The sequence below is a fragment of the Capricornis sumatraensis genome, chromosome 19 (genome assembly GCF_032405125.1).
Source record: "Capricornis sumatraensis isolate serow.1 chromosome 19, serow.2, whole genome shotgun sequence".
Taxonomy (NCBI): Eukaryota; Metazoa; Chordata; class Mammalia; order Artiodactyla; family Bovidae; genus Capricornis; species Capricornis sumatraensis.
In genome coordinates, this window is record NC_091087.1 from 41,966,156 (window position 1) to 41,984,055 (window position 17,900).

At 49.8% G+C, this 17,900-nt stretch overlaps 2 protein-coding genes across 2 annotated transcripts; one reads left to right on the top strand and one right to left on the bottom strand.

Moving 5' to 3' along the window:
• Positions 1-986: 986 nt before the first annotated feature.
• On the bottom strand, positions 987-7,189 carry LOC138094986 (mast cell protease 2-like). The gene is made up of 4 exons (XM_068990972.1): positions 7,159-7,189; positions 2,926-3,076; positions 1,498-1,672; positions 987-1,130 (listed from the first exon to the last, which is right to left on the bottom strand). Exons 1-4 carry the CDS (start codon positions 7,187-7,189, stop codon positions 987-989), a joined length of 501 nt encoding a protein of 166 aa, XP_068847073.1.
• Positions 7,190-7,232: 43 nt separating this feature from the next.
• LOC138094987 (mast cell protease 2-like) lies at positions 7,233-17,173 on the top strand. Its single transcript, XM_068990973.1, has 5 exons — positions 7,233-7,239; positions 15,074-15,224; positions 15,961-16,093; positions 16,396-16,650; positions 17,030-17,173. Exons 1-5 carry the CDS (start codon positions 7,233-7,235, stop codon positions 17,171-17,173), a joined length of 690 nt encoding a protein of 229 aa, XP_068847074.1.
• Positions 17,174-17,900: the final 727 nt, after the last annotated feature.

Here is a 17,900-nt window from a genome sequence, read left to right on the forward strand (position 1 = left end):
CAGGGAGCAGGCTCCATCCTGCACATCAAGGCTGTTCCACTCCTGGGCGAGATTATAGAGTTAGTGCCCCCCTGTCCTCACGGGACTGACCCTCTCCCTCTGTGTTGCTCACAGTGCTGGGCGTTCTGGAGGCCACACAGACTAGAGTGGTTGGGAGCAGTTGTTTGTGGCTGTGGTTCGTGCAGGACTTGTGATGCTGTCCCTCCTCTTATCAGCTCCACGTATTCCTTTTGCAGAAGTCAGTGACACAAGATCTCTGCATCGCACATCAAAGCTGCACAGATGGTAGATCTCTTATCGAGGTGGACAGTGAGGAGGGCCCAGTGTGAACCAAATGCTGAAGGTGATTCCTGCTCAGCTCCTTCACAAAGCCCTGCCTAACCCCTCCCCACCCCACCCCCACCTCCGCCAACATGACATATTCCTTGGGGGACGTTTAGAAAAGCCCAGAGACATCTTTGAGTCAGAACTTGGAGGAGAAGGGAATGTTGATACTGGTATCTAATCGAGAGAGGCCAGGGATGGTGTAAACACCCTGCACCTCAGCATGTTCCTAGTGATTCTGAAGAGCCCTAAAGGTGGCTCAGAGTTAATGATGACGGCAGGGGAGGATCTGCTCTACTTTCTTCTTTAAGGTGGACATAGGGGTCCTGCCACTCCAGGGAACCCCTTTCTCTTCTCTCTCTCCCTATTGTTCTTCACTGTATCCTCTCTGTCTCTCACACACACACACCACACACTTCCCGCTTTCAAGGCTTCTGGAATGCCTGATGCTGGGAGAAGAGAGAGGAGACACACACTCAGGTCTGGAAGACGGGTGTTCACTGAGATTTACTGGGAATTCTATGACCTGAAGCAGCCTTCCTGAGGATTAGGGACGTGTCGGGGCTTTAAGAGGAAAACCAGAGGCAGATCCAGGGTGAGTGGCACTGAGAACCTGCCGGAGTCCTGCTCCTGTTTCCCCTCGTGCTGGCTCAGGTTCCAGGTTAACCCTCTTTCAGGACCTCATCGATCCAGGGCCGGTAAGGGGAGATCCGGGTGAAGGCGGCGGGGGGCTTTGCACTGGACAGGCCATAGGAGACGAGGCCCTGGGCCACCCCAGCACACAGAAGAGGCCCCCCTGAGTCTCCCTGTGGAAAGAGAAGGAAAGGGAGAGAGAGAAGGTGAGCCGGGAAACCACCCCCTCCTCCCTGTGGTCCCAACTCTGAGTTGGTTGGACCTGTCATCAGGCTCAGGAACACGGGCTTCTCATGAGGTGATATGTCTCTGTCTGATGGGGTATCTTCCTTTCCTTCCTTACAACCCCTGACCCTGAGCAGACCCTGGTCAGAGACCCCATGGAGCCGAGGGAGGAGGATCTGAAGAGGGACAGTCCCAGCTCCTCAGACCTGAGGTCTCACACTTTGTCACTGGCTGACACTCCTAACTCTGTCTCCTTCCAAAGGTGTCTGCACCCTGGACAGTGATTTGTGGGGAAGACTGTAGTCTGAGAATCACCTTAAATGCAGATTTTGTGCTCTGGGGATTGCCCACACACAGCTGGAGATAGTGGTCAAAAGCAGGGAAGTGGCAGCAGGCCCGGGGCTCCATGAGTCTCAGCTTCACCTCTTGCAGAGTGTTGGAGGCTGGTTCCTTCACACCTGTTTTTCCCCAGCCAGCCACCCGGCACATTCTCCCAGGATGGATGAAGGTGACGGGTGGAAGGGGGAGTATCCCCATGGCCAGGGTCAGATTGGCTTTCTCCTTCAACTGTGAAGGAAATGAGGGCTGTCAGTGATGGAAATGGGCTTGGGGAGGGGTGGAGGCAGCCAGGGAGGGACAGGGCAGCTGCTCCACATGAGAGCCCCTTCCAGAGGCTGAGCTGAGGGGTGCTGGTGAGAGGCAGGTTGGGAAAGTGTGAGGGTAATGGGACCTGAAGGAGAAGCCCTGGAGAACAGAGAGCGGGGAAGGAAGCCTGGAGAACAGCGAGCGGGGAAGGAAGCCTGGAGAACACAGAGCAGGGAAGGAAGCCTGGAGAACAGGGAGTGGGGAAGAGGAAGAAGAATTTGCACCTTCAGTAACATGATGTCGTGGAGACCAACAGGGTCATATTTTGGGTAAGGAAACTGTTTTATGACCTCAAGCCTCTGCCATGTGTCTTCTTTCTTTTGTATGTTATGGGCTCTGAGAGTGACTGTTACAGACCTATGTGAGGGAGAAGAAGGCCAAGGTGAAACGCTGATGGTGGGGCGTCTGCTGAGATATGCCCACTCTGAGAAAGGGCGTGTAGTCTCTCCCAGGGTCAGCGATCTCTTCCCACATCCCTCTTTTGAGCCAATCGTGGTATGGGAGGGGCTCAGGCTTTATTCAAGGAAGAGCTTTCTCAGGGACAGAGATAATCTCCAGGGCCTTTGGGACGCCAGGGAGTGAGCGGGCTGTGGAGGACCCAGGGGACAGGGTGGGTACTTCCTAATCAAGGTGCCCTAATGAGGGCCACCTCTCTGAGGGCAGAGGTGTCTGAGGAAAGAGGGGAGTGGTGGGGTCTCAGGTGGACCCTGTTCTCTGTCTCCCATGGAAAGGGTGGGTTCAGGTCCCCAGGAGCTAAAGGCCAGTTCTTGAAAAGGGCATGGAGGAAGTGGTCGAGAACTGGGTGGGCCCCTGAAGGATGACTCCACATCCTTTGTGTTGGGGTTGGGGACGGGGAGCTGCTTTTAGAAGAGGGGCACTGGGATGAGGTCCTCTCACCTCTGAGGGGAGCTGAGCTCACAGTGAGTGAGGGTCAGGACAGCCGTTCCACTCTGAGAATGATTTCCTTAAGGCCAAGTATTGTCTCTCCTTAAAGAGACCCAGGCCTAGGAGCTCCCCTCAGGCCCCGAGGAGCTGTTCCTGGTTGCTCCCCTGGATGCTCACCTCCCACTTGGAGATAAACAGGACCCACTGTCTCACCTTCCTGCACAGTGTGCAGCCGTCAGCACAAAGTCCCTTCTTATCAGGAAACCACCACAAGCCACCTGCTTTTCCTGCGAGGTGACAATTTCCAGGTAGGCCATGTAGGGGCGGGAGTGTGGCTTGCTCTCTGTGCCCCCGATGATCTCCACTGGAACACAGAACCCCAGAGCCTGATCACAGAGGGTGCACCGGCTGGCTTCACGTCGGAACAGGCGTCTCTGGAATCCGCACTCGCCCCGAGTTCTGCCCTCTTCCTCTCGGGTGGCTCTGGTGTCTCCTGCCTCTGCTCCAGGCACAGCAGCCAAGCTGGCCTCGGACGCCTCGCAGTCACGCTCACCTAAGGGTTCCCCCCACTCCCATTCTGCCCTCACTCAGCCCTCCTCTGTCCCCGCGCATGACCAGCTCTCCAGGTTCCTGTCTCCACCATCTCCATATCCCAGGTTGCTCAGAGATCAGCCAAGTTACAAGGCCACAAAGTGAAGGGAACACAGGACTTTCAGCTCAGTGTCACACATTCCATACAGAGAAGACCACCCCTGGGTCCCCCTGCTCTGGGCTTTCCCTCAATCAAGGTGGGCTCCTTGTTTCTGGGAATGACCATGGGCTGCAGAGAGAGGGTGTGCACAGCCCAAGGGGAAACTTTACTCTGGGGTGTTGGGGAGAAAGCCTGGGGTTCTGTTTAAGGGTCAGCAATCTTCCGAGTGAATCTTGTTTTAGGGGTTGACCCTGCAGTTTCCAGAAGGAGTGGCCGGGCGACTCAGCAGCCTGGGCCCTGCAGCAGAGGAGGAGGAGCACCAGCGGCAGAGGAGGACGCTGCATCTTCTCAGGGAGGCTGCCCAGGGCACCCGCTGCCCCTGTTTCCTAGTCTTGGGTTTTTCACTCCCAACATGCGGAAGCCAGTGTGAGGAATCCTGCCCATGACAAGGTCATGAAGAAGGAAGCTGACATACGCTAGGCATGCTCAGACTTCAGGGGCCCCTCTGGAAATTCCTAAGCATGTACCCCAACAATTTGTGCTCTGCTTTTCCACTCTTCTGACATTCTCTGGAAAAAGTCAATTCAGTGCTTTAGTTTTCTGCATTTGAAAGAGTGTTTCAATCCAAAAACCCCTCTGATGGCTTTCTAGCCTGCCTGCAGGACTCGTACAGCTGCGCGTGTGATTGTTTGAGGCCTCCTGACCGCAGGAGGCACAGGAAGCTTAAAATATCCTAGGAATTTAGGGGCTTCCGAAGAGTCAAAATCTTTAGAATAGGACTGATTAAAAGTTTCATTTGTTGAGTCAATGCTTGCTGCTGAATTTTCATATCCTTTATTTTTAGATACAGTTGGTATATAGAAAAACAAGTAGTAGACCTGGTATTAGCAACATTAGATCTTTGTGTTAAGTACCTTCTTTGTTATAACCCACTGCGCCTTTGTTCTATAGAGATGTAACTTTAGCGCTTTAAGGAGATGTAGATTAAAGAAAAACACTTCAGGGGAAACAAAATTAACATTCATTAAGGAAGAGAGTCAAAAAGTGTTAACAAGCCTCTTGGCCAGAAGATAATGTAAATCACCTGAGACCTTTTGCATACAAAATGATATACAGAAAGAGTCTGGGTTGTGAACGCTACATAATTTTGTGTTACCCATTGATCTCCATGTTTTAACAAAAGTATAAAAGGCCGTCTGAACAATAAAGGATTGGACCAGTTTCTCGGACTAGTCTCTCGGCCTGGTTTCTTGGGAATCTGGCTCCCCCCGTGTTTCTCGCTCTCTTCTCTCTTTCCCTCCCTCTGCTCTTTACTTTAATTTCAGGCTGAATCTCCACCTGGGGCGCGGAGGCTCGCCAGGTCTACTTACTTGCCCTGGCTGTTAAGACCCGCGCGAAAGGGAGCCTAAGGCGAGGCACCCTTAGATATTCAAGCGAGCGCCGGTGGCCCAGCGTAGATGGTGCAAATTCCTTGTCTGGAATTTTATTGGTCTTCCACGTAATCCAAGCTATTCAGCCCTCTTCCTCCACTTAATCTTCCTACTACACTATTTCTTCCTAATCCAATCTTATATTAATAAACAAATAAGTTTTTCTCACGCCAACGCCGTCCACCCTTCGAATTCCCTGGATCCACCGGGGCTGGACCCCGGCACCAACAAGTGAGGGCAGGGCCAGACTGGTAACCGCAGGAACTGACTGGTCACGTTCTCTTCTCTCATACTGTGCCTGCTGTCTTCCTAATCAGAATTTCCCCTAGAGATGCCCTCCGTTTTGTTTGGATGAAGCTGAGGCCTGAACTTCCAAGTCTTGGCTTCAGGGATGAGGTGGTTCCTCATTGATGTGGAGGTGGAGGGCTCATGTCCTTCCCAGGCAGGGCAGCTGGTTAAGGCCCATCAGAGACATGGGTGGGGGAGAGTCTTTACACTGAGAATTCAGAAGCACATGCACTTTGAAGGCCATGATGCACATTCTGCAAAAAGCCCCTGTGCACGCACTACATGTATGTGAGTGCTGAGCACAAACTTGTACCTGTGCAGATGAATCAAAGTTTCAGGAAATAGGGTTTATCCTTATGATGTGCAGTGCTTGCCATCATTTTCTCCTTCTTGTCATTCCTTTGTATTCCAATCCACAGTAGAATGCAAGCTGCATGCCACTTAAAGATGATTACCTGAAACCTGGAAAGCATGGTATGGATCTCTCTCTTCCTGCAAACCGATCGTTCACTGGCTTAGAAGAAGGGTCCAGAAGGTGAAGCTGCAGTCAGTGTCTGTCAGCCCCTTCGGGTCCGATTCATCCTGTGGGCTACGCCCAGTTCCCCGCAGTGTCCACTGACCCCACCACTTCCTGAGGGCCAGGCTGTCAGGGTAAGCTGACCGCTCTCCCCAGGTCTCCAGTGTCCAGCTCCTTGGAAAGGCGGTCTGCCCTGTGGAGGTGTGGATGTACTATCCTTGGGATCTGGGCGTCAACAGTGGATGGGGCCTGAGCTTCAACTCAGCGTGTGTGCTGGTCTCCCAAGCAAACATCACACATAGAGCCTCTGCTCCTTATATTTCATGTTTTAAAACTCTTACTCAATTATACAAATATAAAAGGAGAGTTAACTCAGATTTCTCTTTTGGCAAAAATCATAAACATGGTTTGTTATCATTCCATGTAAGTTCTTTTATTTTTGAGAACCTGTCACATTTCTCCGTTTTTTTTAAAAATTGGAAAGTGCTTCTCTGGTGGCTTAATGGTAAAGAATCTGCCTGCAGGAGACATGGGTTCGATCTCTGATTCAAGAAGATCTCGTGTGCTGCAGAGCAACTAAGTCCATGTGCCACAACTATTGATCCAGTGCTCTAGCCCAGAAGCCACGGCAGCTGAGCCCATGTACCCCAACTCCTGAAGCCTGCTCATCTAGAGCTCGTGCTCTGCAGCGAGAGAAGCTATCACAATGAGAAGCTGTGCATCACGACTAGACAGTAGGCCCCTCTTGTTACAACTAGAGAAAACCCCCTGCAGCAACAAAGACCCAGGACAGCCCAAAACAAACAAATAAGGTGTGTACATGTGTCTGTTTTTCATATAGAGTTATAGTTTATAATCAGATATGTGTTTCAGGGTTTCTTATGTCTACATTGATCAGTGGCAGAACTGGAAGCCCAGACCTGGATTTTCCAGGCAAGAGTACTGGAGTGGGTTGCCATTGCCTTCTTCTGTGGGCTGACAGACAATGGGAAAAATGGATTCTCTGGGTCCCTGGTCTGGGGCCAGCAGTAGCAGCTCTTTCTTGCATGGGGCTGGGCCTGTCTTCTAGGCCTCTTAGGGAACGTGGTGAAACCTGCATGAGGGCCCTTCAATGGCAGGCTCCTGAGAGCTAGCTAGAGTTCATGCTCCGTTTCCCTTGTTCAGATGTGTATGGCTGTGAGTGCAGGCATCCAACTCAGATGCTGGTGGGTATGGGATTCAGAGCACTGAGGGTCACTTGGAGGAGGAAATTTTGGAGAACTTGACCTAACTCAGATTTGTCTTTTGGAAGACATGGAGACACTGTCATTTCTAAAGGAAGATGACAGTTGAATTGGGTGACTCTGATGTAGTTCAGGGGCCAGACTCACCCTGACATTCTAGGGGAACTTTCTTTTGGACTCGCATGGCCCTGCTTTCTTGTGACAGTTGTGGTTGACAAAGCCATCCTGAGGACTTCCAGGCTCAGCCCTCCCCAGCATCCTGAGTTCTCATACTTGGGAAATTTTCCTCCTTCTCACTTGGCAGATACTTCTCTGGCCCCAGACCCATTATTGAGGGGGATGGTGAGGATGGGGCAGAAGTAGGTGTAAGGATGCAAGGTAGCAACAGCCCAAGCCTGGGACCATCTCCAGAAAGGGTGACAGGGAGTTTGCTACAGTGCATCTACGCCCTGAATTGTAGTGGCTGAGGCACAAGGTTTGTGGGAAGAGGAGAAGTGAGCGGAGGGGGAGGGAGGAGCAGGAGAAGGAGAAGGAAGAAGAGGCAGGCTGAATAATGGCACCCAGAAATACCCAGGTCCTAATCCTTTGAACCTATGAATGTTACCTTATATGGTAACAGGAACTTTGCAGATGTGATTAAGAAGAATCTTGAGATGGGGAGATTGCCCATGTTATCCAGGTGGGCCCTAAATGTAATTACATGCATCCTTACAAGAGACAGGCAGAGGGAAATTCTACTGTGAGAGAAGGCCATGTGACAACCTCAGCAGAGAGAGAGAGAAAGGCAGAGAGATGCAAAGTCACTACTCTGTGGGCTTTGAAGACAGAGGAAAGGACCGTGAGCCAAGGAATGTGAGCTGTGCCACTATAGAAGTTGAAAAAGTTATCAGCCTCTGGAAGGAGTGCAGCCTTGCCAACACCTCGGTTTGGGGCAAGTGAAAGTAATTTCAGACTTCTGACCTCCAGAAAGGTAAGAGGAAAAATGAGTACTGTTTTAACCCACTGTGCATGCATGCTGAGACACTTCAGGCGTGTTCAACTCTTTGCGACCCCAGAGGAGCCTACCAGGCTCCTCTGTCTTTGGGATTCTGCCGGCAAGAATACTGGAGTGGGTTGCCATGCCCTCCTCCAGGGGATCTTTCCGACCCAGGGATTGAACCCACATCTCTTACATCTCCTGAATCAGCAGGTGAGTTCTTTACCATTAGCGCCACCTGGGAAGCCTCTTTAACCCTGTAAGTTGGCAATATTTTATTACAGTGACTATATTAAAATAATACAGTGATCAAAGGATTTCATGGGTCTGACCTGACACAGTCTGAACAACACTATAAACATTTGGAATAAGTCAGTGCCATACTTGACACCCCCCTGTAACTGGTGGGAGCCATCACATCTTCCAGAAGCTGGAAGAGAATTCCTTTTTGCTTTATTTCAGAAATGCAGCTTAATTTCCATTCTTAGAGGAATAAACCGTAAGTTAACAAAAATAAAAACAGAAAAGGCAGAGAAGGGTTAGAGGCAGGCTAGAAACAAAGAACAAGGGCAACAAATAGAAAATGGTAACAAGTATGGTAGATATTATATCAATACTTGTTTTGAATACTACTGGTTTAAATGTACCAATTAAAATGCAGAGGTGCACAAACTGCTGGGCGGGGTACTCAATCTTGGGGGCTAATGATGCTAATACAGTAATCAGTATCTGTAATGCTTACTATACCTGATACTGTAACTCCTCATCTCTTATTTAATCCTCATCATTCTTATGCCCATTTTACAGATGACTGGGAAGGGCGAGCCTAAGAAAGATGAAGAAATTTGCCCAAAATACAAAGTTGGTAAGGGATCCTACCAGGAAAAGGTAATTCTTTCCCAAGCCTTGACAATGTCATTTTGCATTTAACTCAGAGATACTTGTCTTGGGCTTCCCTGGTGGCTCAGACGGTAAAGAATCCGCCTGCAATGCAAGAGACTTGGGTTCGATTGCTTTGTTGGGAAGATCCCCTGGAGGAGGTCATTGCAACCCACTCCAGCATTCTTGCCTGGAGAATTCCACGGGCAGAGGAGCCTAGTGGGCTACAGTCCATGGGATTGCAAAGAGCTGGACATGACTGAGTGACTAAGCACACATACTTGTCTTAGGAGATCCACTCCTCTCATCCTTTTATAACATTCTTCTTATAAGCACTGAAAAAATCAACCCTTCCCAAGAGCTCTTGGTGCTTATATTCCTCCATCATGGCAGTATCAACAGACCAGCCAAATGTTCAAAATTACATCAGACATATGTGGCATGTAGGGGAAAGAGAAGGTTCTTTCTGCTTGGTTGTAAGAGATAAGGAAATGCAGGAATAAGGAGCAACTAAAAGGAAGAATCATTATCTGAGAAAACATTGATTCACATCCTGGAGGTCTATGGGAAGAGTCCTGAGTAGTGTCCCCTTAATTAATTGAAACAACAGCTTGGAGAGCATAAAAGAAACCCATGAAGGCAGGCCCTCAGACTCTGGCCATGCTGTCTCAGAGCAACGTCCTGACTCCATTTCTGGCAGCAACCATTATCCAACAAGCTTCATGGGAGCATGCTGACAAACAAACAACAGTTGATGCCATAGAGCCTTACTCCAACAGGTAAGAGAAGATCCTCATGTACAGATTTGATTCTAAGGTACACAGTTCAGTTCAGTTCAGTCGCTCAGTCGTGTCAGACTTTGTGACCCCATGAATCACAGCACGCCAGGCCTCCCTGTCCATCACCATCTCCCAGAGTTCACTCAGACTCATGTCCATCGAGTCCGTGATGCCATCCGGACATCGCATCCTCTGTCGTCCACTTCTCCTCCTGCCCCCAATCCCTCCCAGCATCAGAGTCTTTTCCAATGAGTCAACTCTTCGCATGAGGTGGCCAAAGTACTGGAGCTTCAGCTTTAGCATCATTCCTTCCAAAGAAATCCCAGGGCTGATCTCCTTCAGAATGGACTGGTTGGATCTCCTTGCGGTCCAAGGGACTCTCAAGAGTCTTCTCCAATACCACAGTTCAAAAGCATCAATTCTTCGGTGCTCAGCCTTCTTTACAGTCCAACTCTCACACCCATACATGACAACAGGAAAAACCATAGCCTTGACTAGACGGACCTTAGTCAGCAAAGTAATGTCTCTGCTTTTGAATATGCTATCTAGGTTGGTCATAACTTTCCTTCCAAAGAGTAAGCGTCTTTTAATTTCATGGCTGCAATCACCATCTGCAGTGATTTTGGAGCCCCCCAAAATAAAGTCTGACACTGTTTCCCCATCTATTTCCCATGAAGTGATGGGACCGGATGCCATGATCTTTGTTTTCTGAATGTTGAGCTTTAAGCCAACTTTTTCGCTTTCCTCTTTCACTTTCATCAAGAGGCTTTTTAGTTCCTCCTCACTTTCTGCCATAAGGGTGGTGTCATCTGCATATCTGAGATTATTGATACTTCTCCCGGCAATCTTGATTCCAGCTTGTGTTTCTTCCAGTCCAGTGTTTCTCATGAGGTACTCTGCATAGAAGTTAAATAAGCAGGGTGACAATATGCAGCCTTGACGTACTCCTTTTCCTATTTGGAACCAGTCTGTTGTTCCATGTCCAGTTCTAACTGTTGCTTCCTGACCTGCATACAGATTTCTCAAGAGGCAGGTTAGGTGGTCTGGAATTCCCATCTCTTTCAGAATTTTCCACAGTTTTTTGTGATCCACACAGTCAAAGGCTTTGGCATAGTCAATAAAGCAGAAATAGCTGTTTTCTGGAACTCTCTTGCTTTTTCCATGATCCAGCGGATGTTGGCAATTTGATCTCTGGTTCCTCTGCCTTTTCTAAAACCAGCTTGAACATCAGGGAGTTCACAGTTCACATATTGCTGAAGCCTGGCTTGGAGAATTTTGAACATTACTAGCATGTGGGATGAGTACAATTGTGTGATTTTACTAGCATGTGGGATGAGTACAATTGTGTGGTAGTTTGAGCATTCTTTTGCATTGCCTTTCTTTGGGATTGGAATGAAAACAGACTTTTCCAGTCCTGTGGGCACTGCTGAGTTTTCCAAATTTGCTGGCATATTGAGTGCAGCACTTTCATAGCATCATCTTTCAGGATTTGAAACAGCTCAACTGGAATTCCATCACCTCCACTAGCTTTGTTCGTAGTGAACAGTATGAACAGTATGAAAAAGGTACACAGAATTTTCTTTTGTTGCCCTGGCTGATGCTGATTGCTGATAGACTGATAGCATTGCAAGGTTTACTAGAGAAGCATGCCAGACTTAAAGGACTTTACCCAAACCCATGGGAAAGGGATGGTTTGAGACAGTTTCACATGACTGCTGTGGATACACAGAGAGGCTGATGAGAGGAGATGAGACAGGGTGGGGACTGACACAAAGCCAACTCTGCTCAGCTGTGCAGTGAGCCTACCAGTGAAGTGAGGAAGTGAAACAAGAAATTCTTCTGCCATCATTCACCCCAGAGGGAGTTCTCCCATGGAGACACTGAGTTCCACCTCCTCTCAACCTTTTGCTTTGCTAGCTACTTTGTTCACCAATGCCTTCAAGCACCAGCACAGTAATACATACATACATACATATGTACATAACTACAGAAAGCGAGGAGAGAAAGAAAGAAAGAAAGCATCCTTAGGCCTAAGGGAGAGCGCCTAGGAGTCCTGTAACTAAGGACTATAACACAACGGGGCTTCCCAGGTGGAGCCAGTGGTAAAGAACCCACCTGCCAATGCAGGTTAGACGTAAGAGACATGGGTTCAATCCCTGGGTCGGGAAGATCATGGCAACCCACTGGAGGAGGGCTTGGCAACCCACTCCAGTATTGTTGCCTGGAGAATCCCATGGACAGAGGAGCCTGGCAGGCTGCAGTCCATAAGGTTGCAAAGAAAAGGCCACGACTGGAGCGACCTAGCATGCATGCATAGCACAATGAAGGTCACAAGCAAAGGGAAACTTTCAAGTTAAGCTAAACATCAGAAAACCACAAATGGGTTCCAGCTAAAGTACAGAAGGAACAAATTATCTATGCCTTAGTCTCTTCTGTCTCATTGGACATGAAGCAGGCGTAGGTGTCTGGTATTCATCTAAGTGGCAAAATGAATTATATATACAAAACCAGTGAGTTCAGGAAAGGGAATATTCATTGCGTCCTATAACCGCTAAGAAAGATTTACCATCATGGAAAACTCCAACATGAATGGAACCTTCCAGATCAAGCCTCATTGACCTTTTCCATATTTCCACTCATTAGTCCCCACTAAAGAACCCAGAGTTCATTCAAACTCTTCTCAAACATGATCACTATTGACTAATTTATTATTCTCTTAAGCAACCTATCAACAACCTGCAGAATAACTACCTCAGGGAATCCATTACAGATCCTTCAGGCAAGAAAACACTAACCTCTGAGACTGGAGAGGATGGACTGCTGTTACTGCAAAGGAGCATTAGAAGGATTCTCAAGTTCTAGATTCCAGCTTCATCAGATTCTGCCCAGATACACTCTTCTCCCGATTTTCAGAATCCCAAACAATGCCTTACTTTACATAAGAGACCTACCAGGCTGGGAATTCAAAATGTATTGGAAGCCATCACAGGAATAGACGTAGGTTTGGTTTTTAGAACTCTGAAGTCTGGGGAACATAGCAGATGTGCTTGAAAACTCAGTTATATTCTATAATAGTTATGAGTTTTGTTATTTGAATCACATTAATGCGTCTGAGTCTAAATTCTGTGTTAGTCCTGGGAAATAGATGGGGAAACAGTAGAAACAGTGTCAGACTTTATTTTTTTGGGCTCCAAAATCACTGCAGATGGTGACTGCAGCCATGAAATTAAAAGACGCTTACTCCTTGGAAGAAAGGTTATGACCAACCTAGACAGCATATTCAAAAGCAGAGACATTACTTGGCCAACTAAGGTCCGTCTAGTCAAGGCTATGGTTTTTCCTGTGGTCATGTATGGGTGTGAGAGTTGGACTGTGAAGAAGGCTGAGCGCCGAAGAACTGATGCTTTTGAACTGTGGTATTGGAGAAGACTCTTGAGAGTCCCTTGGACTGCAAGGATCTCCAACCAGTCCATTCTGAAGGAGATCAGCCCTGGGATTTCTTTGGAAGGAATGATGCTAAAGCTGAAGCTCCAGTACTTTGGCCACCTCATGAGAAGAGTTGACTCATTGGAAAAGACTCTGACGCTGGGAGGGATTGAGGGCAGTAGGAGAAGGGGACGACCAAGGATGAGATGTCTGGATGGCATCACGGACTCGATGGACATGAGTCTGAGTGAACTTCGGGAGATGGTGATGGACAGGGAGGCCTGGCGTGCTGTGATTCATGGGGTCGCAAAGACTCTGACATGACTGAGCGACTGAACTGAACTGAACCGAACTGAAAACAATGCTTATGGTAATTCCCAAGGTTGTGATGGGAAAACAGAGGCAAACCTCAGATCCTGACATCTGTATATATTCTATTTCAATCAAATGAGCTTGATTCCTCATGTAAGATTAGGAACCCCAGCACCCCTGGAACAACATTGACATTCCCATTAGCGGGACTAGATTTCCTGGCCTTTGATGGTACAGCAGAAGGGCCCTTTGTATGAAATGAGGGAAGTCTAATTCTGAGGCATAAGCTTTGATAGCAAGATTCATAAAATAGAGATAACTCTACCTACTTCATAGGATTGTTATAAAAGTAACAATTCTTCTAAGAGGGTGACAATAATTGATATTCATGAGCTCTTTAAAGTCCTAATTCCAATCCCATTTGCTCTTATGATAATGTATGTAAAGCCCAACAGTAGAGTATGGTCTCTTCCCCTACCTAATATTCTTTGATTACTGTCTTCTGCCTATGAACCCTTGGTTAGGAGGGAGAGAGAGATGCAGATTAATGTTTTTCAAATTGCAGGTAACCATGCTTGAAGTGAGGTGCAGCTTGCAGTTTAATCTGAGTGGAATAAGATGGGATGCAAAGGAGTGGCAGCTTAGACTGCATTGCACGTGATTAAGGATGAGTATTGTTTCCTGTAACTTTGGATTCATTTGTATGTTTGTAGGTTTGTGCCTTTGTACTCACACATACCTATGGCATATGTGTTGGGTCTTTTTGCAAATGTATTTCCTACTGTGGTCACTGTCTTAAACGTGCATATGCTTCTGAATTCTCAGTGTAAAGACTCTCCCCCACCCATGTCTCTGATGGGCCTTAATCAGCTGCCGTGCCTGGGAAGGACATGAGCCCTCCACATCCACACCAATGAGGGACCACACTGGAGAGCTCATCCCTGAGGCCAAAACTTGGAGGTTCAGGCCTCATCTTCACCTCACACAAAACAGAGGGCATCTCTAGGGGAAATTCTGATTAGAAAGACGCAGGCACAGTATGAGAGAAGAGAACATGACCAGTCACTTCCTGTGGTTGCCAGCCTGGCCCTGCCCTCACTTGCTGGGAGTGAAAAACCCAAGACTAGGAAACAGGGGCAGCACGTGCCCTGGGCAGCCTCCCTGAGAAGATGCAGCGTCCTCCTCTGCCGCTGGTGCTCCTCCTCCTCTGCTGCAGGGCCCAGGCTGCTGAGTCGCCCGGCCACTCCTTCTGGAAACTGCAGGGTCAACCCCTAAAACAAGATTCACTCGGAAGATTGCTGACCCTTAAACAGAACCCCAGGCTTTCTCCCCAACACCCCAGAGTGAAGTTTCCCCTTGGGCTGTGCACACCCTCTCTCTGCAGCCCATGGTCGTTCCCAGGAACAAGGAGCCCACCTTGATTGAGGGAAAGCCCAGAGCAGGGGGCCCCAGGGGTGGTCTTCTCTGTATGGAATGTGTGACACTGAGCTGAAAGTCCTGTGTTCCCTTCACCTTCTGGCCTTGTAACTTGGCTGATCTCTGAGCAAACTGGGATATGGAGATGGTGGAGACAGGAACCTGGAGAGCTGGTCATGCACGGGGACAGAGGAGGGCTGAGTGAGGGCAGAATGGGAGTGGGGGGAACCCTCAAGTGAGCGTGACTGCGAGGCGTCCTAGGCCAGCTTGGCTACTGTGCCTGGAGCAGAGGCAGGAGACACCAGAGCCACCCGAGAGGGAGAGGGCAGAACTCGGGGCGAGTGCGGATTCCAGAGATGCCTGTTCCGACTTGAAGCCAGCCGGTGCACCCTCTGTGTTCAGGCCCTGGGGTTCTGTGTTCCAGTGGAGATCATCGGGGGCACAGAGAGCAGGCCACACTCCTGCCCCTACATGGCTTACCTGGAAATTGTCACCTCTCAGGAAAAGCAGGTGGCTTGTGGTGGTTTCCTGATAAGAAGGGACTTTGTGCTGACGGCTGCACACTGTGCAGGAAGGTGAGACAGTGGGTCCTGTTTATCTCCAAGTGGGAGGTGAGCATCCAGGGGAGCAACCAGGAACAGCTCCTCGGGGCCTGAGGGGAGCTCCTAGGCCTGGGTCTCTTTAGGGAGAGACAATACTTGGCCTTAAGGAAATCATTCTCAGAGTGGAACGGCTGTCCTGACCCTCAGTCACTGTGAGCTCAGCTCCCCTCAGAGGAGAGGGGACCTCATCCCAGTGGCCCTCTTCTAAAACCAGCTCCCCCTCCCCAACCCCAACACAAAGGATGTGGAGTCATCCTTCAGGGGCCCACCCAGTTCTCGACCACTTCCTCCATGCCCTTTTCAAGAACTGGCCTTTAGTTCCTGGGGAACTGAACCCACCCTTTCCATGGGAGACAGAGAACAGGGTCCACCTGAGACCCCACCACTCCCCTCTTTCCTCGGACACCTCTGCCCTCAGAGAGGTGGCCCTCCTTAGGGCACCTTGATTAGGAAGTACCTACCCTGTGCCCTGGGTCCTTCAGAGCCTACTCACTCCCTGGCGTCCGGAAGATCCTGGAAATTATCTCTGTCCCTGAGAAAGCTCTTCCGTGAATAAAGCCTGAGCTCCTCCCATACATGAATAGTTCAAAAGAGCGAGGTGGGAAGAGATCGCTGACCCTGGGAAGATTGCACACCCTTTCTCAGAGTGGGCATATCTCAGCAGACGCCCCGCCATCAGCGTTTCACCTTGGCCTTCTCCCTCACATAGGTCTGTAACAGTCACCCTCGGAGCCCATAACTTACAAAAGAAAGAAGACACATGGCAGAGGCTTGAGGTCATAAAACAGTTTCCTTACCCAAAATATGAGCCTGTTGGTCTCCACGACATCATGTTACTGAAGGTGCAAATTCTTCTTCCTCTTCCCCACTCCCTGTTCTCCAGGCTTCCTTCCCTGCTCTGTGTTCTCCAGGCTTCCTTCCCCGCTCGCTGTTCTCCAGGCTTCCTTCCCCGCTCTCTGTTCTCCAGGGCTTCTCCTTCAGGTCCCATTACCCTCACACTTTCCCAACCTGCTTCTCACCAGCACCCCTCAGCTCAGCCTCTGGAAGAGGCTCTCATGTGTAGCAGCTGCCCTGTCCCTCCCTCGTTACCTCCACCCTTCCCCAAGCCCATTTCCATCACTGACAGCCCTCATTTCCTTGACAGTTGAAGGAGAAAGCCAACCTGACCCTGGCCGTGGGGACACTCCCCCTTCTACCCCATGTCACCTTCATCCGTCCCGGGAGAATGTGCCGGGTGGCTGGCTGGGGAAGAACAGGTGTGAAGGAACCAGCCTCCAGCACTCTGCAAGAGGTGAAGCTGAGACTCATGGAGCCCCGGGCCTGCAGCCACTTCCCTGCTTTTGACCACAATCTCCAGCTGTGTGTGGACAATCCCCAGAGCACAAAATCTGTATTTAAGGTGATTCTCAGACTATGGTCTTCCCCACAAATCACTGTCCAGGGTGCAGACACCTTTGGAAGGAGATGGAGTTAGGAGTGTCAGCCAGTGATAAAGTGTGAGACCTCAGGTCTGAGGAGCTGGGACTGTCCCTCTTCAGATCCTCCTCCCTTGGCCCCTTGGGGTCTCTGACCAGGGTCTGCTAGGGTCAAGGAGTGCCTCCCAGGGTCAGGGCGTGCCAAGAAGGAAAGAGAACAGCATCAGAGACGTATCACCTCATGAGGAGCCCGTGTTCCTGAGCCTGATGACAGGTCCAACCAACTCAGAGTTTGGACCACAGGGAGGAGGAGGTGGTTTCCCGGCTCACCTTCTCTCTCTCCCTTTCCTTCTCTGTCCACAGGGAGACTCAGGGGGCCCTCTTCTGTGTGCTGGGGTGGCCCAGGGCCTCGTCTCCTATGGCCTGTCCAGGGCAAAGCCCCCCGCCGCCTTCACCCGGATCTCCCCTTACCGGCCCTGGATCGATGAGGTCCTGAAAGAGGGTTAACCTGGAACCTGGGCCAGCACGAGGGGAAACCAGAGCAGGACTCCGGCAGGTTCTCAGTGCCACTCACCCTGGATCTGCCTCTGGCTTTCCTCTTAAAGCCCCGTCACGTCCCTAATCCTCAGGAAGGCCCCTTCAGGTCATAGAATCCCCAATAAATCCCAGCTTCCAGACCTGAGTGTGTGTCTCCTCTCTCTTCTCCCGGCATCAGGCATTCCAGAAGCCTTGAAAGGGGGGAGTGTGGTGTGTGTGTGTGAGAGACAGAGAGGATACAGTGAAGAACAATAGGGAGAGAGAGAAGAGAAAGGGGTTCCCTGGAGTGGCAGGACCCCTATGTCCACCTTAAAGAAGAAAGTAGAGCAGATCCTCCCCTGCCGTCATCATTAACTCTGAGCCACCTTTAGGGCTCTTCAGAATCACTAGGAACATGCTGAGTTGCAGGGTGTTTACAGCACCCTGGCCTCTCCCCATTAGGTACCAGTATCAACATTCCCTTCTCCTCCAAGTTCTGAATCAAAGTTGTCTCTGGGCTTTTCTAAATGTCCCCCAAGGAATATGTCATGTTGGCAGGGGTGGGAGTGGGGTGGGGAGGGGTTAGGCAGGGCTTTGTGAAGGAGCTGAGCAGGAATCACCTTCAGCATTTGGTTCACACTGGGCCCTCCTCACTGTCCACCTCGATAAGAGATCTACCATCTGTGCAGCTTTGATGTGCGATGCAGAGATCTTGTGT

What these genes read in the sequence shown, in the direction of transcription:
- LOC138094986 (XM_068990972.1), bottom strand. Translation starts at nt 7,189, where the DNA reads ATGGGTCTGGGGCCAGAGAAGTATCTGCCAA. An exon ending in GCCAGAGAAGTATCTGCCAA is followed by an intron (nt 3,077 to 7,158) that starts GTGAGAAGGAGG and finishes TCTGTGTTCCAG; the next exon opens with TGGAGATCATCGGGGGCACA. An exon ending in GCTGCACACTGTGCAGGAAG is followed by an intron (nt 1,673 to 2,925) that starts GTGAGACAGTGG and finishes CCATCCTGGGAG; the next exon opens with AATGTGCCGGGTGGCTGGCT.
- LOC138094987 (XM_068990973.1), top strand. An exon ending in ACGACATCATGTTACTGAAG is followed by an intron (nt 16,094 to 16,395) that starts GTGCAAATTCTT and finishes TTTCCTTGACAG; the next exon opens with TTGAAGGAGAAAGCCAACCT. An exon ending in GCACAAAATCTGTATTTAAG is followed by an intron (nt 16,651 to 17,029) that starts GTGATTCTCAGA and finishes CTCTGTCCACAG; the next exon opens with GGAGACTCAGGGGGCCCTCT.